General features: G+C 33.2%; 2 protein-coding genes and 1 long non-coding RNA gene across 3 annotated transcripts; all 3 read right to left on the bottom strand.

Moving 5' to 3' along the window:
* Positions 1 to 4,271: 4,271 nt before the first annotated feature.
* On the bottom strand, positions 4,272 to 6,897 carry LOC148603673 (toll-like receptor 4). Its single transcript, XM_088553517.1, has one exon. It carries the CDS (start codon positions 6,871 to 6,873, stop codon positions 4,363 to 4,365), a length of 2,511 nt encoding a protein of 836 aa, XP_088409643.1. The 5' UTR covers positions 6,874 to 6,897; the 3' UTR covers positions 4,272 to 4,362.
* Positions 6,898 to 12,196: 5,299 nt separating this feature from the next.
* Positions 12,197 to 18,664, bottom strand: LOC148603674 (uncharacterized). The gene is made up of 8 exons (XM_088553097.1): positions 18,571 to 18,664; positions 17,354 to 17,377; positions 16,605 to 16,619; positions 15,654 to 16,178; positions 14,607 to 14,909; positions 13,787 to 13,921; positions 12,815 to 12,895; positions 12,197 to 12,248 (listed from the first exon to the last, which is right to left on the bottom strand). Exons 1-7 carry the CDS (start codon positions 18,611 to 18,613, stop codon positions 12,816 to 12,818), a joined length of 1,125 nt encoding a protein of 374 aa, XP_088409223.1. The 5' UTR covers positions 18,614 to 18,664; the 3' UTR covers positions 12,197 to 12,248; position 12,815.
* Positions 18,665 to 18,891: 227 nt separating this feature from the next.
* Positions 18,892 to 21,214, bottom strand: LOC148603675 (uncharacterized). Its single transcript, XR_015916670.1, has 3 exons — positions 21,122 to 21,214; positions 20,249 to 20,278; positions 18,892 to 18,916 (listed from the first exon to the last, which is right to left on the bottom strand). It is a non-coding gene; the product is annotated as an uncharacterized LOC148603675 (long non-coding RNA).
* Positions 21,215 to 21,753: the final 539 nt, after the last annotated feature.

A 21,753-nucleotide genomic window follows, 5' to 3' on the forward strand; every position in this document is an offset into this window, starting at 1 on the left:
TTCAAGAATACAACTTTAGAACACTGAAATGTAGAACCAAAACATTATGAATAAAGACAGAAATATAATTGTTTGCTAAATTTCAATCGATCAGTATTCACAACTGTGGGAATATTGCCCAGGAAGCTTAAAAACCTGTAAAAACCTTGGACAGTTATAACCGCCCAAACTTGATTTTTGCCTAATTTTTGAACGAAATTATATGTACATGTAGCAATATTTCCCAACAAAAGGATGTTTCTGTACTTCCATTTCATGTGGTGAAAATACATGTTTATTTTCACGAATTTATATTGTAACATATTGCATTTATCAAAGACACTGTCAGGAGGTTATCTCTAGAGACACTGTTAGGAAGCTATCTCTAGAGACACTGTTAGGAGGTTATCTATAGAGACACTGTAAGGAAACTATCTCTAGAGACATTGTTAGGAGGTTATCTCTAGAGACACTGTTAGGAGGTTATCTCTAGAGACACTGTTAGGAGGTTATCTTTAGGAAGTTTCACTAAAAGTAGTGAGAAGAAAGCAAAAGCAAAACGGACCACTTTCGTGCTGGGGCACTATTAAAGCACAAAACATAGTTTATGATTCTCAAATACTGGTACATGTATGTGTAGCATGACATCTCTTAATAAAAACCATACAAACATGAAGCCCGATTTCTTAGCACTTATTTATTGGCAAAACATGAGTTACTTATATTGTAAATATATATATTTGTGAAAAAATGAAAGAAACGCACATACATTATTAAAGGCTGACAGGTGAAAAACACTCAGTTTATGCGCAATAGTGATTCATCATAAAAAGTGGTACTCATGTTGAATGGATTCACTAGTAACCTCTTTGTTTTGGAGAGAAAATAAGATGAATTTTTATTCAGAGTGCATTTGGGATAAATACTTCATATTTCATGTATTCATTACATCTCTACCCTTGACTTTTCATTTTAATTGGAATCTTTAAATTGCTCAAATATATGCGATACAAAGTTGTTTTTAATCTAAAGATCTTTAAACTTTATACTAGTTTCTACAACAAGAGTTTACATCCATGCCTGAATTGAAAAATTCATAGAGAAATGTATTCACTTGTTGTAAAAACTTGCACAGTTTCGACAAGTTCAACCCTGGGACTAATCTAGACAACAATGACAAGGACAAGTTTTAGTAAATTATGTTTGAAAAATAGCAATATTGACTTATTTCTTTATTTAATCTATTAAAAAAAATCCCTGTCAAAGTGAGCACAAACAAGGAGATGCTTTTTGCTCATTTCTTCCTTTAGATTTGGCCCTTCAACCTACATCAACCTCCTCTAGTCGGCGGGATTCATTTCCACTTCATGCATCTGAGTTCTCCAACCTGAAATTTCAAAGTGTGGATCCATTTTCGCCTTGAAAATTTATCTAACATTGATAGTCAGTGATTCCGAGAGGAATTCATATTTTTGCAGAAATGCTAATTGGAGTGTAAAGTGTCAAGGAATTTGAGGATATGAATATATTCAGCCTGGAATACCAAAAGCAATAGTACAAAAGAGAATCCAAAAGTACATTGAAAAAAGACAGTATAAAAATATGCATTGCATTAAAACAAATGGTTTTTCTTTAAGTTCTTGATTGGTTCATTTAGCTTTCAATTTGGTTACATGAATATTTTTGATAAATTTGAGGTCTACCACCTCAATGGTCCAGAATTGGTTCCACTAGAAATGATGGTTTAAAAGTTAATCATTCCAGGTATATTATAAGTTATAAGCTCACATGTGACTGTCTAAATAATCATAGACGGTTACGGAAGGTTATGACATTTTTGTACGATTTTGCTTATCCATATTTTTGGGAGATAAATTAATCATTGTATCGAACTATATTTCTTCGAAGTTTTTTTGGAAATCATTCAGTGGTAACAAGATAAAATATTTGTTTGCCTTAGCGTCCAGGTCAAGTGTACACACTGGCCGGTGGCGTTATTGAACTATTCAGGTCAAATTGTTTGAAAGTGCAGTTAGCGAGCGTGGTATCATTGAAAGAGCTACATGTATATTAGTCTCAACGTCATTCTGCAGCTATTGTTATCACTGGTGGGTTTATTTTTTTATGGTAATTTGTATATTGTTCACTCAAATATTTTCATCAATGGCGGATGGATTGTCTATTTTTCGTCGTTTGCATATTGCTGCTTCAGTTATTTGGATGAATGGTTTTATCCAATCACGAGTGGTCACCACAACGCAAAATCGTACAATACAATATGAACGGCTAGCATAACATTACTACCGGTGAAAATTGGTAAAAACAGTAGTCGAAATAATACAGTAAATATGGCGAAAGGAACCCAGTAGAATAAAATACAATTAAATTAAACTAGGAATACACTAACTTCAAAATAAGTCTTGAACTTTGTGGGGAAGACGCATAAAGTTCAAGATGAAAACGATACATGTGCGACCCAAGCAAATTGCACGAAAAAATGTTGATATCATGAAAATCCATCATCTATGAACTGTTTGTTAGAAACAGAATATTTCTCAATAAGGTCTGGTTATAAAAAATGAAACTTTTTTAAGCGTGTGATACGTATTTGTTATAACCTCGGCCCTAAATGCTTGTCTCCAAGGCAGTCACGACACATTAAAGTCTAGAATAGTAGCTGCTGGCTTTGGTATACCTAAAGAACTGATAAATATAAATACCATACAGGGAAAGTTAGTATATTTCTGCAAAAGAACGAAAATGTTCATATGGGGTAGGCATTGCCTAAATCGGTGAGCACCGTGAGCTTTACCATACATGTACCGTCTGTGCGAGACTCGTAAAAATAATAATGGACATTACAAAGACGGGGTGTCGACCCGGATGAAAATGTTTGCTTTGCAAGTGCAATATTTTTATTTAAATTTAAAACAGCAAGCAAAATCAATATTTCTATTTGAAAATCTGTCTTGACATGAACAATTTTTTCCCCAAAATTCCAACCCTATAAGCATACCCCCTTTCCCTTCGCTCTTAAAATGGTCAATAACTTTATAGCACTTCGCAATACTTTACATTTTTTATCCCTTAAGGGCATTTCTAGCAACAACCATTTCAGTTTGGCCTGTCAGATCATTCGGCACAGATACCGGAAATATAACAGTTCTCCGCAGATGATGGGAATATTTTACACATAAAATGTGACGTAAACAAAATTCAGACGACAGCTACAAATTCCAAACAAGAAAATGATTTCCTTTCCTACCTTAGAAAAGCTATACTTCAATTTTGATAATATAATCGGAGTTGTACATCCACGTGTTTCCCAAAGTTTTATAAACATAACATTCACTTCTTTAAATAAGTAAAACAACTTAGAAAAAGACTTGAAAACTATCAGAAAATTTACATTTACTAAAACGTAATCTTAACCTATATTTTTTTATTTGTTGATTGAAGGAAATGATGAATCTTCTCCGTAAGGACAGTCACATTTTGTTATTTCCGGGACAATACTTTTTTCCCGTTAGTATATTGGGGAACTTTCAGTGTAATTTAGAAAGTAATAACTGTAGGCGCTCGCTATAAAAATCTAAATTTGGAAAATGGCTTCCGTTTATTTATCCACCAGAACAATAAATTAAAGAACTACTGACACAGCTTCCTAATGCCATTTTTAGACCTTCATATCGACTTTGACAACAAAAGTCATCGTACTACAAAACTATATGACAAACAAGAAGATTCTGATTTTAACATTTTAAATCTTAATTTATAAATAGAAAGGGAAATTTATGTTACAACCCGAAAAAAGGAGCCGTGTCATTAGTTCTTTAGTTCTGGTAGAAAAATAGACAGAAGCCATTCTTCAAATTTAGGAATATAAATGGAGAAAATATCGTCAAGATATCGATATGTAAAATCAAAGAATCTTGTTTCTATAACCTTAACTCTGGTCTTGCACAGCACACGAAAAAACTCCGATACATATGAACGAAGATCTGAAACAGATCGACTAGGAGTTTTGCCCATTAGAATACTGATAAATTGTTGAAAAAGTGTCCCTCAAAATGTGATAAATATCTTGCCAAGGAGAAACTCTAGCATACATTGACCACCATCATACATTGACCACCAGTTGCTACGGCCTGTGTTGAAAAAGAATAATTAGGATATTAAGATTTGTTGGCATCAAGCATAGAATTGAATTAACTGGCGATGCAACGGTTAACTACATATTGGTAATCAGTCGTGAAATTGATATCCAATGAAAATCGACGTTACAACGAGTGTTGTATTTACTTTCATTTTACAGAAAATTATTACAGAGAGTTGAATTTTTGACATCACATCTCACATTACACTTGACTTATTATACGATTTTCACGATTTTAGCGCTTGTACCAATCGTCTCCAAAACAGATAATTATAATCTAAATGTTCGACGCCTAAGTCATTGTCGAATTCAAGACATGTTATACTTTCCCAAACTTTCAGGAGGCTATCGGGCATTTCACTGAGAGGTATGGTCTCCAGCATAACGACAATAAGCATGTTCGTGTCCCTTTGATACATTTGTATTCTTGACATATCCAACTCAAAACGCCCCCATTCACTGTTAATAAAACTTCTTGTCAAGATGACTATAACTTTTCTACTACTTCCGATCGCATCGATTATATTGTCAATTATATAATTAGCTGCCAAGAAGTCCCTGTGGTGAACACAGAGACTAAATCCGTGTTCTGATTCCAAATGTTCAACCAGTATGTCTTTTACCCATTGAACATCATTGCTGTTGTAAACAACAAAAGCGTCATACCGGAAGTTATCTACATCTTGATTTAACTTCCGATATTGTACATAGACTCTTCTCATCACCAAACAGAAATAGTGAATTGAAACTCTGTATTTATAGCACAAACTGGAAATGACTATAACGAGAACAAAAAGGGTTGAAAAACACAAAGATAAAATAACCCAGAGTCTTGCTAGGCAATGAGTTTTTAAATAATCAAAATTCTGATACGCATAAAGTGTATCACGTAAAGAGCCATCAACATACACACATGAGTAATTACCGTTTCGATCGAATATTGTTCTTGTCGTCTGTAACCACTGGATGAAATACAACGATTCACAATTACAAATTAAAGGGTTCCCATAGAGTTTAATTCTTAGAGACATCGAAAACCGTTTTTCGTGCGCAGCTTCCATAATCTTCATACTATACTTAGAAAAACGAACTATCTTATTTGAACTAAGGTCAAGAGTATCTAATGAATCATAATTCCCAATATCTATAGGCAGATCGCTGAAGTGGTTTTGATGCACGATTAAAACGCGAAGTGCTTTTTTCTGAGACGAAAGCATGTTCTCGTTGAGTGAATTAAATCCATTCTGAGAAATGTCCAACAGTTGAAGATTTTTCAAATTGCGGAAAAAAATTCCATTTTTATCTTTCTTCAAACCTTTCATCAATTTGGTATTACGAATGTAAAGGTGTTTTAAATTTGTAAAAGATTCTAGCAGGGACTCAGAAAGTAGTTCACAATTCAAACCATTCATAAGAAGTGTCTCAACATTGTTTAAACCAGTGACAAACCCCTGACAGCTAGCAAAGTTCGTGAACGAAACGTTCACAATCTTCAAGTTTTGTGCACCTTTGAAATCCCATACAAAGATCGAAAAAGATGACACAGCTTCCTTTGAAAAATCGACATTTTCTAAGCGTTTTGGTACGTGATATCCTACTCCACTTGTATCCTTACTCCTCATGCTACTCATATTCTGTTTTTGTGATGACTGATTGCTAATTAACAAGTCTTTTCTTATGTTCTGAAAGGCGTTCGAACAGTTCAGTTTCCTAAGATTGTAAAATCTCAATATAGGTGTGTAATGAAAGAAACTAAGTTGTATGTAATTTTTCGAGATATCAAGGTACTCCAAGCATTCATTTCTTCTGAAAGTTTCCAAACAGTCCTTATCAAGATAAAGAATAAAATTCCATGCAAGTCGAAGATCTCGAATACAAATCTCGCCGATAAAACGAGATAATTTTGACGTGACGTGATTAGGACCACTTTTGAAAACTGTATGTGTCAGGTCAAGAAGGTCGAAATCCCGGTTTTTATACACGTACAATGCTGGAAACAAGTTCTTCATATTAAGGGTCTTTGCGTAATATAATGATAACGCAGTTAAACTTTGCAACGGCTTGAAGGCATTTATATCAATCGTTTTCACAGAACACTGAAAGTCTATTATCTTAATTGGAAGAACGTGTAAGTTGATGAAAGTATTGTTTTTTAACGACTTGTAATGACACTCTTGTATAAGTCTGTACCCCAAAACCAATTTATGAAGACTTCTCATGTGGGAAAATCCTGGTCCGAAACTCTTATCGTTTATTCCTCTGATTTCGAGGTGAGTCAAGTTGACGAGATTCTGCAGAGCTGCATCAGGGTACTGAAGCAACCGATTAACTTGTATATTTAGAAAAACTAGTTTTCTAACTGGTAAGAAAACAGAATCAGGCAAGTACTCGAAATAGTTATTGAACAAGTCCAACTTCCGCAAAAATTGAAGGTGGTTGAAGGCAAGCGGCTCTATTCTGTATATTTGACAGTATCGAAGTGTTAGATTAGTTAAACGTGGAAACTTTTCGAAGGAATTATTCTTCAGTATGTGAAACCTGTTAAAATCAAACAACCCAACACTTGCGTTATAAGAACACGATGATTCCTTGACGGTATTAAGACTTTGCCCTTCACAGTTACAAACTAGGTCATCATGTTCGATATACTCAAAACACTTAGTCTCACTAACGGCCGTTACTTGTATAAATCCACTATGCCAAACAATAAGCATGAAATATAAAATCACATTGGCCATATCACATGCGTCGCTGAGACGCTGTTTATACATTTATGATGGAAACAAAAAATCCTTTTTGATATATGTGAAAGTAATGACTGTAAATATTTTATTGTAAATACTAGTCTTTGTAAACACCAGATACATTAACTGAATGATATTAACTTCCCATTTGCCTTTTGGGAAAACTATACCTTTCACATAGAACCCCACATTGAATGTTTATGTCTTATACTAATGAGGTGCTGCATTATAAACTGGAAAGTATTTTTCAAAGTAAAACGAGCTTTTCACTTTAAATTACTTTTAGGACCCACTTTTGATACTCCTACACTAACATGGGTTATTTAAACGTAAATTCCCAAATTTATTGCCGTTATAATAAATTATTGATGCTTGAATAAATTTGCGTTATAAGACATTGTAAATGTAAATTATTTTACTGTTGGATTACAGTGTAAACTATTCAATAAATACACCAAAATACATTCAAAATGTAATTTCCTAATTTATTTCCGTCTATTACATCATTTATAAATCAAATACGCCTTATTGTACATACTTTTAAAGAAAATAGTACTCTTATTTATTTCAGTATATGGATTGAACCATATAAATTTCTTTCTGACTTCAAATGAACTTTCAGGTGAACACATACGTTTTATTCTATTCCATGCCTTTAGCGTGTCTAAATTAAAGGAGGAACACTTAGGAAAACGTCTCCCAAACCACATCTAATGTAAAAATATCTTTTAAATTGTAATAATCTAAAAAGAAATCATAAAAGACTTGTTTCCATTTCGCTTTGAAAAGTGACCACATAACTCTCAGAGCAATCATCTGGTGTTCAAATTAGGCGCTTTCAATCCTTCATCATTGGTCGATTGCTGATTGACTTTTTGTTTTATTTTTGAAGGACCATTCGACCATAGAAATTGCTGAATCTTTGTCATGTAGCAGGATGTAACATGTTCAAATGAAACAGCATACTGTAAACTTATTAATTTTCGCGGATGCCGTTAAATGATTATATTCGTGGATATCGATTTTCGTGATATCAAAAATGATTAGCGATATATATTGTTAACAACTTCATTTCGCGGGTACTATTTTTTGCGGTTTTCTTTTCACCGCGAAAATAGCGAAAATTAGTACACCGCGAAAATTAATTCGTTTGCAATACATCAGTTTCGATTGAGCTAAATATTTTAAGATAGTAACTTTACCAATTAGTGAAAGGGATCTCCCCTGCCGCGTTTTTAGTATATTTTCCTTTTTATTAATACAATTATCAAGGTTTTTATAGTCTACATTTGTCATGGTATCAAAATGTATACCAAGTGTTTTAAAAGCATTTGCCCATCTAATTGGTAAAGAACCATCTCTATTAGATTTGTCTCTACCGATTCAAATAGATTCTGTCTTTCACAGATTGACTTTAAAACCTGAAATCATCAAATATATTACGAAATATTTTAGCTGACTACGTCCTTAAAAACATGTTGTGGCATCGTTTAATTGTGATGTCTTCATCTCTACATGTCCAATCTTAATCCCTGACCCGATAAGTCTTTAGTTTCCTAATGTTAATTTCCTATCTCTGCTGCCAAAATAGACAAACAAAGTGAAAGACGACTTCCGTAACGTTCACTCTTTCAATATAAAACTGTCTGAATTGAAACCGCTGTTTACATCAGAGCTACAAATGTCAGTGTATAGTAACTTTACCTTTTTTTTTAAACTATCTCTGGAATTAAAGGCAGCCATGGACTTTTGTATAGAATGCCATTCAATAGTGTCAAAAGCCTTTTTAAAGTCTACTAGCAAAATGAGAACTTGGTAATCTTTAAGGTTTTTATACCAAATTAAAATTCTCACCAATATATCTATTGGAACTATATAGCCCGTGTAGTCAGAATTGATAATGCCAGGAAGATGGGGTTACATCCTCTCGGCAATTATTTTGTGAGTATCTTGTAGTCAAAATTTAAACGAGATACAAAAGACGCCAGTTCCCTAAAAGGGTGCAAGCTTGGTCCTTTTTTTGGTATCAGTGTCACAACACCATGTCTTTGATCAATAGAAAGTTGTCCCACTGGAAAGGAATATTCAAAGCTTTCTATGATAAATTAACTGATATAGACTGAAAAGAATTCTAAAAACTCGGCTTCTAGACCATCTGTGCCTGCACTATTATTATTTTTTATTTTTGAAAGTATTCAAAACTTTTGAACATTCATTTATCGTTACGTTATCTTCACATTTAGACGGTTCCTAACAACCTATGTATACACTCATTGTTAAAGAAATCGGTCTGGCAGAAAGCATTCTCTACATAGTTTGATTTGTATAATTTAGAGAAGAAGTTTACTTCTGCTAGAATTTCGTTTTAGGTGGTAACATGTTTGTCCCAAGTACAGAGCTTAGTAATACATTTATGTTAATAACTGTGCTCTTCTAACTGTCATAATATTCAGCATTAGATTGTAAAACTCGGCGGGTGTTCCTAGAAAAGAAGAGGACGCTTACCCTAGCGATGCACCTAGACCATGCTCCAAGTTTTAAGTGAAGTCTGAGTTTTGTAACTTGGTATGTATTATTTTATTTAGTAGATGTTTATTTTGTTGTTTCTGTCTGTTTTCCATGTTTGATCTTTGCCCCTGAATTACATTCTTTTGATTTCCTCTAGAATATTGGCTCCTTTGATTACTCATTGTCCGCTCGTTCGTCTTTCCACTATGGACATATTTGTGTTTTATACCCAAACGAGGACTGTAGGCAGAGTGTAATGTCCCGTTTTGCCTTTCTACAAGAACATATTGAGGGTGAAACATTTTGACTCTACTTACATGGATGTTGAGTCTGTTATTACTTATCCTCACATTAGTAATCATAATTATTTTTTTACTCAAATGATATATTGTTTTGTTTGTTGCGGTCTGTTTTATATTTAAAGAAACCGGTCGTGTCTGTGGCGGTTTTTTCTTTAGTTTATAGATTAGTTTAGTCTGTTATGACCTGTCCCCAGCTTGAAAATGACGGTTTAGTCTATTGCAGCCTATCTTCAGTTGAAAGTATTTGTTTAGTCTTTTGCAGTTTATCCATAGTCTGAAGATGCCGGTGCTGTCTGTTACGGCCTGCCTTTAGTCTGAGGATGCTGGTTAGGATTTTCCGGCCTGGTATCATTCTGAAGATAATATTTGATCAGGTCTAGTCCTGTAGTACAGTCATGCTGCTGAGAAGTACCAAGCAGACATGTTCTTCTTTTGAAGCTGTTATACTCCATGCATAGGTATCCTGTCAGCTTATTCGAATACTTGGTTTCCTATTTTCAATATTATTTATTTTCATTTTTTAAGGTTTTAAGGAATGTAATTTTTGATATATGACTGGATGTGGAGCTGGTTTAGGTTGACGTAGTATCCGTTTGCAGAAGAGTTTACACAGAAAGAGCGTCAATTCAAGACATGTGCTGATAATTCATAACTTGATTTTGAGAACAGTATTAATAACGAATTCTTCAGCTTTGTAGTTGGTGCAATATAGGATTATTGAGATTTCTGTTGATAGTTGAAATCATCTGTAAAAAAATCGCCTAGATTTATTGAATTTGTATTCACATCACCTTTCAATCAAGACTTCGAATAATATACTTTTCATGTGGTAGATTCATTTATAATTATTATTTTTTAAATTGCTTGCTTGTTGCGCTAGACCAATCAACTTCGGTCAGAACATGCCTGACGGGAATAAACATGCAACTATAACAGCTTCGCCTACAAATAGTGTTTATATTTCTCAGTTGGTAAGGCATATCAGAGCTAGTAGCGACTATTCTGACTTCTAATTGCTCCATCATTGCTTAAGGAAAGCGGTAGGTTTACCGCGCTATAAAACCTGGTTTAACCCTCCATATATACTTATCAGTTTTGCCTGTACGAAGTCCGGACTATTGCGGTGGTTTCCAAATTTCCGGTTTGTACCATAATATTGTCATTTTTTATACGGACTTTCTTATTGACTATTCCTTTTGACTATTACCTTGATTTTCTTAGTTCGGTTACTATGTCAGTACCCTTCATTTGTATCTATTAATTTGTTTGCATGTAAGACAAATAGATTTTTGACGTTTTTGTTATAATAAACTGTTTTCATGCTGATTAGTGCCCTCATAAAACAAAAAAAAGCTTGTCTACCCGAGAAACTTGAACAAGTAGTAAAGAGATGTAGATCCTTCAAATTATTGAAGCAGAATTCTATGTCTCTGTTCTTTATGTAGCACTGGCACCGGCTCTTGTAGAATTTGGTTCGGCTGCATACTACTCTATATGCTGAGAAAATATTTGTGGAAGAAAATTGGCGAAGGAAATGTATAAGTATTGTCAAAGCAACAAATAAACATTAAAATTGAACGGATTGTTTAAATTACAGCAATAGGTATCCTGTCAACTTATTCGAATACTTGGTTTCCTATTTTCAATATTATTTATTTTCATTTTTTAAGGTTTTAAGGAATGTAATTTTTGATATATGACAGGATGTAGAGCTGGTTTAGGTTGACGTAGTATCCGTTTGCAGAAGAGTTTACACAGAAAGAGCGTCAATTCAAGACATGTGCTGATAATTCATAACTTGATTTTGAGAACAGTATTAATAACGAATTCTTCAGCTTTGTAGTTGGTGCAATATAGGACTATTGAGATTTCTGTTGATAGTTGAAATCATCTGTAAAAAAATCGCCTAGATTTATTGAATTTGTATTCACATCACCTTTCAATCAAGACTTCGAATAATATACTTTTCATGTGGTAGATTCATTTATAATTATTATTTTTTAAATTGCTTGCTTGTTGCGCTAGACCAATCAACTTCGGTCAGAACATGCCTGACGGGAATAAACATGCAACTATAACAGCTTCGCCTACAAATGGTGTTTATATTTCTCAGTTGGTAAGGCATATCAGAGCTAGTAGCGACTATTCTGACTTCTAATTGCTCCATCATTGCTTAAGGAAAGCGGTAGGTTTACCGCGCTATAAAACCTGGTTTAATCCTCCATATATACTTATCAGTTTTGCCTGTACGAAGTCCGGACTATTGCGGTGGTTTCCAAATTTCCGGTTTGTACCATAATATTGTCATTTCTTATACGGACTTTCTTGTTGACTATTCCTTTTGACTATTACCTTGATTTTATTAGTTCGGTTACTTTGTCATTACCCTTCATTTGTATCTAACATAATGATAAAATAAGTTTATTCATCTTTTTGTTGTTCGATTACCTTTGCTCTGAAAATTCGAAAATAAATATATTTTGCTGCCTTACAAATTAGAACACATGTATGTTTCAACATTTATTGTAACTTGACTATGTATTCTCTGATCTGGTGAGGCTGAAGCAGAAAAAAAATAATATCATACATACAATTTAATAAAGCAACCGAGAAGATCCACCCAGGTACCGATATGACAATTATAAACTTTTGTAGGCATCAAACTTTGCGAAGTCAATGTTATATTACAATCTTGACTGATACAACTGTCATTTTTTATCAAAACTTTTTTAACCCATTCAATCATATGCCACTTTACCACAAATAATTATAATATATACTTTTCAACTTTTTCAAGATATCAATACTAACTGCGACTCATACTTAAGATGTTTTATTCGCAAACCGTGTTATTATGTTACTATGTGTGTGTGTATTATTATCGAATATATTAACTCAGACTTATCGAGATGTAAATCATTAAGAACGATAATGAACTAGTAATAGTAAAATTATCAATCAGCATTCAAGGCGTCGTTGAAAGCAACCTATGACGTCATTTAACTTAACATTGATTTAGTATATGGAATTATCGATATGTAGTTGTTCGTTTCTAATTGTGAGTTCGTCAAAGTTTGTTCTCGAAACATGCATTTAAGCCCTACTCTAAGAAATATTAGTCTAACCTTAATTTTTATAGTCCTTGGTTTCAGTATCTGGGTCTTTATCAACTTCGTTAGACTCTGAAATAGTTGTATGAGTATTTCCTGCAAGGGAAAAAACATCACATTCTGCAATATGACATGTTATCCATTTTTTATTAGAATAATGAAAATTTTGTATTCTTGGCTTTGCTGTGCTTAAAGGAAATGTTGCTTTGTAAGAGATCAAACAATATGAATTATCATTAGTTTTATCAAAAAGTCCTAAAAACAAAGAAAAAAAACCAAACAAAAACAAAAACAAAAAACAAAAAACAAAAACAAAAAAACAAAAAACAAAACAAAACAAAACAAAACAAAAAAGAAAACAAAACAAAACAAATATATAGGCAGATATACAATAACTTTTGCACAAGAAATACTGATATAATGTTTTTGCAACTGAAAATCTATGATAAAAATCAGTTTGTATACTAGGTTGGTAAATAACCTCGGTGGCCTTAATGTCGTTTTCAAAACAAATCGCATCATACGAAAATTCGGGATTTTCACCGTAAACCATTTTACAATATAACGTGAAATGCAATTAATACATATGAAAAGCGAACAAAATGGTTTATCCATTTGTGTTTTAGAGAAAAGACGAAAAAAGAACCAAAATAAAACGATACAAATTAAACTGAAAACAGGATAAATGGAAACTTTTTGGTTTTCTTAACAAAAGAAATAAAATAAGAACTGAAATTTTATACTTGCTTCTTATATTACTATAATTACAAATGTAACTGCAGGATTTTCGATGAGCATGCGTGACATAAGGTTCCGGTAGATTGGGTTCAGGACTGAATAATAGTCCTCGCGTATGTACATGTATGTATTGTGTATGCACAAAGTCTACCCTGCAGTTAAGACAAACAGATTTTTGACGTTTTTGTTATAATAAAATGTTTTCATGCTGATTAGTGCCCTCATAAAACAAAAAAAAAGCTTGCCTACCCGAGAAACTTGAACAAGTAGTAAAGAGATGTAGATCCTTCAAATTATTGAAGCAGAATTCTATGTCTCTGTTCTTTATGTAGCACTGGCACCAGCTCTTGTAGAATTTGGTTCGGCTGCATACTAGTCTATATGCTGAGAAAATATATGTGCAAGAAAATTGGTGAAGAAAATGTATAAGTATTGTCAAAGCAACAAATAAACATTAAAATTGAACGGATTGTTTAAATTACAGCAAAACAATGCAGTAAAACAATGACTGATCAGACAAAATTTGTTAAATAAAATACATCTGGCCAAATATTCCAGAGTTATACATTATGAGTAGTATTATTGGAGAGACACTGAGTTCCAGTCGGTATTTGAATGTCATGCAAGAACATCAGTGGCATTAATAACTCGTAGTAAAGTGTTTTAGAGACTTTAAACTGTTTTGAATACTTGACAAAAAGATGGATAAAATAAATGTATAAACAAGATAATTATTTTGAAAGTAAAGCAATCACCAAGTTTGTATTCCGGAAGAAGACATTTAAGCATTACCTCTGGGTTTGAAGATTTTTGGAAAAATTAATCACATTTTGTGCCCCGATATTTCAAGAGAAGTGTTCCTAGTGTATTCCGATCGATTAAAGTTGTCCCTTATATCCAGATAGACGATATAGTCTTAGATACAACCAAACATTTCATTGAATAAACGTAGGAAACCCTATGAAATCAATAACGATACTTCAGCTGCCATCTGGTTCATCCAGCAGTTTCAGTAAAACTTATACACATTTGAAGTTTCTATTCAGACATAAATTAATGTATAGCTTACATTTCCCACTATAGGTGAACATTTTTTTATTCAATTTGAATCCTTTATAACGAGACCGATATGTGGAGTAATTGAAAGTAGTTATGGTGCTATGCGTCACACGTTTCCCATCATTTCCCGAATCGTCGACGTTGCTTTCGGACACTTCGTTTACATTGTTGCGTTCAATTCTTCTATCATTACTCTTTCTTGAACTGTCAGTACGGTCGACGTCGTCATCGTCATCGTCGACATCATTGTTAGCGCCGACAGTACCATCTCTCCGACTGTCATTTTCTTCTGACGAGTCCGGTACCTCAATCCCTAAAGAAAAATAATTGATGTCATACCATTATGGTTTAATTAAAAAAAAATTGTACCGGCACAGAAGCGTCATATGGTGAATTAAAAATAGCATTAAAAGTAAACGACTTCAGTTGTGGCCGCAATAATTTTATGCAAGGCATGTGTCGAATGTTTCTTGAATGGCACATCAGCGGAAGCGATGCGGGCAAATATGATCAAGTAAACCTAAATGGAAGATTTTCATTTAACCTTCACAAGAAATATGGGGCGGTGGGAGGATTTCATTATTTTTTATTTCTTACCTGATATTTCAGCTGTTTGAAGTATAGATATGTTCTAAATACTTAGTAGAAAACGTTAGTGTCAAAAATAAAACATCGTTTAGTCACCAAGAATTGAAGGATTTCTGTATTATAAAATCTTAATACTAGAAACTGACACGAAAAACATCCTGATTTTGAAATGCCCAGTTTTTAAGGGTCGGAAGGGGATGATTACATCAAATCAATTTTATTTGGCCTAAGCCTAGAAATACAACTTCCTGATTCTTTTATAGCAAACATATATTATATAAACTCTTACACAAAGATAACAATTTTATTCTATTTATTTTGATGTTTGCTTTTAAGTTCAGTGATTTTATTCTTTACAGATCTGAGTATGAAAAAAGAATATTTAATGATCAAGCAGAAATTATCACTACTATAAAAGCCAAATCGGTCCTTACTTTCTAATACCTTTCTCCGCCCCATTATCACTTACTTTTTCGAATGCGGATTCTCCTCCTTCTCACATATTTTCGTCGTCTACCATGATACCTTTTACCTTCTTTACTCCAACGCTTGATCTTGTCTTCCCTTCGTCTCCTGTACCTTTTACGATATTTCCTACTGTATCTCCTTCTGTAAACTCTACGATATCTTCTGTTTCTATAACGCCTCCGATATCGCCTTTGGCTGTCGACACTACTATATCCACTTCTCCTGCTACCCTTGCGATATCTCCTTTCTCTGTATACTCTATTATATCTCCTCCTTCTACTCCTGCGATATCTCCTTTCTCTGTAGACTCTCCTATATCTCCTTCTCCTGTTACCTCTATGATATTTCCCTTTTCTGTATACTCTGAGATTCTTGTACACCTTTGTTTTGAACACTCTGCGATTTCTGTACACATTAGGAACTGGTTTCTTCTTAACAACCTTTTTGTATACTTTCTTCTTAACTACCTTTTTGTAAACTTTCTTTCTATAATAACGTCGTTTCCCCCATGCACATTTTTTTCGCCCTATGAGTAAATAATGAAAAAAAAGTTGGAAATGCTTTTCTAACAATTACCCGCAAATGACTTAAAAAGGTACAATAACACTACAGGACTTCAGGTTATTTGAAAACTTTCAACCCTACCCTGAAAGTTTTAATGCAGATATAAGCAAGTATTTTGATTTATTGCATTAATTCCGCCGACAATCCAGGTGAAAATGTCACTTTTATTTATATCTGTGAACAGCTAATGGCCATAGATTAGTGTAATTTCTAGGCTTTTCATTCAATTTCAATTAAACAAATTTACGTGTAGATCTCTGTACATTTTGCACAGATGAATAACATTGAATAAGTAATTATTTTCACGCTTATTTTCTGCTATGTAGACTCTAAACAAGCAAAATTATAACCAAATAATAATATACTAAATTTTGATAATCAGACTTACCGAACCACCATCCACCTAAAATAAAACTACAGTGAAGCATTTCCAAATTGAATTCCGTTTGAACCTGAAAGCTGATACGGTTTAGGCAGGTGTTCGTGTAACAAAGGTTGAAAATCCATTTTAATTGATATGAAAGGTCTGTTACTGTAGTTGATATTGTTTATTACAATGCGCACAAAAGCCTTAAAATGATTGACGCTGTGAATAAAGCTACTTAGCTTCATATGATCTCATAGAACAAAACGAAAGTGTTTAAAGACAAAGGATAGATAATTTATTATTTCTGTTTTGTTCATGCTGAAATTAATCATGATAACCGGCAGGTCAAACGATATGCTACTTTTTATCCTATTTTATATACCCTATTTATGAAATCTTGCAATATTCCAAATTCTAAAATATACAAAACATCGAGGTTTCATTCCTTGCAGTGATGCATATGGTAGAACCTCTCGGTGATGGATTTGGCTTCCTCTTTCGATAGTTTTGGTTATGAGTACTTTTTTTTATACAACTAATATTTTAATTATGATCTTCCTACATATTTGATTTTAATGCTGCTGATGAGAGATTACTCCTTGAAGCACGTGTACAGCATATCGAAATTAGCAATATATAAAAATGGTATTTTTTGTATTGAAAGGCATATCCGTATCCGTGTGAAATGGTTTGATTTAACTATTTTACACAAATGCAGTAAAGCTACAAGTCTGATAGCTGTATGGATGGATGATAACTGTTTAACTTACGCCTTTTTACATAGACTCTTCGTCCTGAAAACAAAACAAATATTAATCATTAGAGAGTCTTACCATCAACGAACCCTCTAATGGTGAAGTTAACAAAATGCATTGTTTGTTTTTTATACACGAATATATAATGATTGTTATTGAGTAATAAAAACAATCACTACAGGTTATTTAAAGAAATAACAAAAAGAAAATAGCTTTGAACAGTATGTAAGGAAATAATTAAAAAGATCATGTGTTGTTACCATATCTAATGGTTTAATTCAATTGCAGGAAGTATGCGTTTTTATCTATTTATATCGTATTTTAAATTATTCATTAAACATATGACATCAACTTTTTAATAATGGGAATGATTGTCTAAATCATCAGGGGCGTAGCTGCCTATACGCAAATACGCAGTTGCGTACTTTCGGAAAAAGTAACAAAAATAAAAACACACATCTTAAAGATGAAATAAAGGTTATTTATCACAATGCATACCATGAACGTAATATAGGCTCTGAAACACTGGCTCCAAAATCGTTAAAATTCAGGAGTTTCCCTCAGGGCTTTGCTTTGCCGGACTCACTGGGGGCCTTGAGCGACCCCCCAAGACCCCTCGCCGTAATTTTGCGTACAACTAAAATAGGCCTAGCTACGCCCCTGATCATGTTTTGTTAGAAGAAAAAAAAGTCAGGAAAAGAAAACAAAGTATATATTTGTGCGCGAATTCAGAGGTATCAAACGGTAAAGCACAGCCTGAAATATTTAAAGAGGTTTATCCTGGGATGGGAATGAGTTGGCGTTACTCTGTATATACTAATGAATGGCGATGGGCATTTTGATAGGTCATTTTTCATTTTTTTTGCATAGCTTTAGGTGTTTTTTTCGTTTGGTAGACATGTATTTGGTACACAATTATCTAACGACGCATGACATATGTATGGGTGTTGTTTTCCCATCCGGGTTGTGGAAAATTTGAATCCATATCCATATCCTTCTTTTTCACCCAAATTTTCTTCAACATAATATGTATGTTATGCAGTAGGAATGAAAGGTTTAGCTTCAAAACATCGATTTGGCCATTTATTTGCTTTATCCATAAATGGTGATATAATTATCGAGGCTTTGGCCTACAGACATTTGGGTACCGAATCTTTTTTGAAAAATGCAGTAAATGGTGTAACCCAAGAGAGGTTCATAAACAAAATAATTCAGATAAATAGTGAACTTACGTTTCCATCCTAAAACAACAAAAAACACAATACGTAAGTACATATTTCAGTCATGATTTCTTGCACATCACATGTTATTTAAACGTTAAATTGTAAATAAGTGTTCAAAGGGACATAATATAAACAGGTATTCATTCAATCATTGATGATTTTACATAATACACCACATCATTTCATGTCTGCTAACTATTACCAATCTCAGTTTACAGACACAACATTGTATATCTTAATAAATTATTTACAGAATACATTATCTAGTTTTTATCTTATATCATATTTTAATGAACACAAAATTATTATACTTGATTTAGAGATAACTTACCCCACAAACCACCCTTTCGTCCTCCTGGAAAAAATGAAGTATTACATTAAATGAATCTAATTAATCAAGATTAAAATTCTGAAATAAAGTAAACCCCATTTCCACCTACTAATTTATGACGGCAGTCGTATGTATCGGAAATTGAAATAACATTTTAGCTAACATTTCTAGCTTCATTTAATTCTTTGTAAGAAGTAAGTAACGGTACAAAATTTTAGTAAAGAAACGTGGAAATTGGAAAAAATAAAAAAGGTAATGAATAATCATGGGTTAAATAAATATCCTCCTAATTCCATACATATCCCTTCACTGGTTTACAGATGCTGCCATATAGAATGTAAAAAATAAAAAAGCGGTAACGCCTTATCATAACAAATCGACTCTGTTGTATTATACGAAGAGTCATGTGAATTCCCAAGCTCAACACTCCGTCTCTTAAAGCAGCGGCAGACAGTCCTTTAGTCTGTTACTGACCGCTGCGGAAGGCCTTCTCAGACATCTTTTTTAAAATAGGATGTCATATGAGAATCAGAAAACGTCGCGTAAAATCCTTCACTTTTTTCCCGATTTTGCAAGATTCTTGCATTTTCTAAGAGGGCTGGCTGCAGAGTCTAGAGTTAATTTCGAACATCAGACGTTGTTTCGGAGCTTGGTAATATCCGGTAAGAGGCGGGTTTCAGTAGTGAGTGTGGCAGAAGGGTCAGAGATTTATAATAGATAACATACATACACTCTATGTAGGAGATTGTATTAAAATATTTGATGTAAAGATATGATTCCACGGAACACGTAAAGAGGGTATTATTAATCGATCGTAGACAGGAAATTATGCATAAAATTGAGCTACTCATATTGACTTAAGTAGAAAACTAGAACAAGTGTTGAAAATATTTGAATGTTTTGTTTTTTTTATTAGGAGATGCTCTTAGATGATCTACAAAATGAATAAGGTCAGTGATCATGATGCTCGTTACTTACCACAGACCTTTGCCTAACAATTATATATCAACCAATAATCACAATCCTTAATATGAACGAACATTAAAGGACATATTCCGCCATACACAGGCAAAATTATTTCACATGATTTTCAAACGAATTGCACATGATTTTCACCAAAATATGAATTGAGCAAATAAACTAAGTGACAGAGTTCACGAGAAATTCGGGTGAATGGAGCTTCACATGAAATTCACACGAAATGTTCACATAAAATTCGTGTTTAGTGAATTTCACATGAAAATCATGTTTATTTCATGTGAAGCTCGATTAACATGAATTTCACGCTAAAAATATTTGCCTGTGTACATTGAATACAGGCACCAAATATTGGCGAGAAAGTAACCTTGCACATACCTCGTCTGTGTCTTGCCTCTGACAGAACAACTGTAAATCAACGAAATTCATACTTTTATGTAAAATGGTTCTTTACTATATCAACTTAGTTGGTAACTCTAGAATATACTAAGGTTTTAACGCATTAGGAAAATGAAATACTTAAAACTAGTGTACCTTTCTCTATGTTAAACAGATCAAATTCAGGGTCTTATAAATCTTAATGACATCCTCAACTTTATTTAATAGAATACACACACGTTTTTGTTCTTATAGATACGCAAATTTTATTTTAGCATTATCACAAATTAGAAATTGATAACAAAAACGCCGATGTAACTGTTCATTTTCCCATCGTCAAACGGAAAAGTAATCGATATAAGCCTGTCGCCAATGGTAACTCCATTGGTACAGAAAGTAATCGATATAAGCCTGTCGCCAATGGTAACTCCATTGGTACAGAAAGTTATCGATATAAGTCTGTTGCCAATGGTAACTCCATTGGTACAGAAAGTAATCGATATAAGCCTGTCGCCAATGGTAACCTTCTTATAATCAATAAAATAATATATTTATAAATGAAGAAATTGCATTCAAATAAGACTTCAAATAGTTATTTAGAGTTTTTTGTTGATTCCAATACACAATAATGCACGTGTTGAAAATAATATAACATTGTTTCATATCTTTCTGTCATCAACCTCCGACTCATTTCAGTCCTCGCGCAGAGCTCCCTGGTTTGATATTGAAGTATGGTGTTGATTCAAGGACCGATATGTAATGTACTTATCCATAATAATGATATCTTTTTGGTATTTTATTTTAGCTAGATGTAAGAAATACATGATAAGTATAATAAAGACTTTTAATTTACGAAATAAATTCAGAACAAACCTGCTACCACAATCACCAGCAGGAGAACGAAAAATCCCCTGGGCATCGTGGCCACTGGACGTCAACACGTCTGTAGATCATTGAGGAAGTCCATTCTTTATATGCAATATATTGTGCATATGTTACTAATTCAAATTTGTTTTTACTACGAGTTTTCTTTTTGGACATGAGGATTATAGAATACTTTCCTGTCTTATTGTGTTACACTATTCTAGTCATTGTTGTTATTGCAAATGTACAAATTCAGTGTATATTTGTAGCAAAATGAATATTTTTATTTTTGTTAGGTTGAACACGCGAATTATTTGTTTTTACTTATACTTATACTTATAACATCGTTATATAGGAAGAAAAATATATATGAACAAGCATTGTGGGTGTAAACAATGCTTGAACGTAACGAACGTAATCTTTAGTGCAAGAGTTTGAAAAAATAAGCAATATTGTTGGCTGGTGTGTATTTATAAATGCTTTGGTATATGGTAAATTCAAATATAATACATTTTAAATGAATGCATAAGATGGGAGAAAGCGTACAGCCATTCTTAAACTTAATATGGCCTATAAATGCCCTTCAATCGATTTGAGACTTTACTTATTGAAGAAAAATTGTAAATAACTTACATGTACAA

Source organism: Perna viridis, chromosome 11 (genome assembly GCF_037379345.1).
Source record: "Perna viridis isolate PV_CMFRI_1.1 ecotype Kerala chromosome 11, ASM3737934v1, whole genome shotgun sequence".
NCBI classification, from domain to species: Eukaryota; Metazoa; Mollusca; class Bivalvia; order Mytilida; family Mytilidae; genus Perna; species Perna viridis.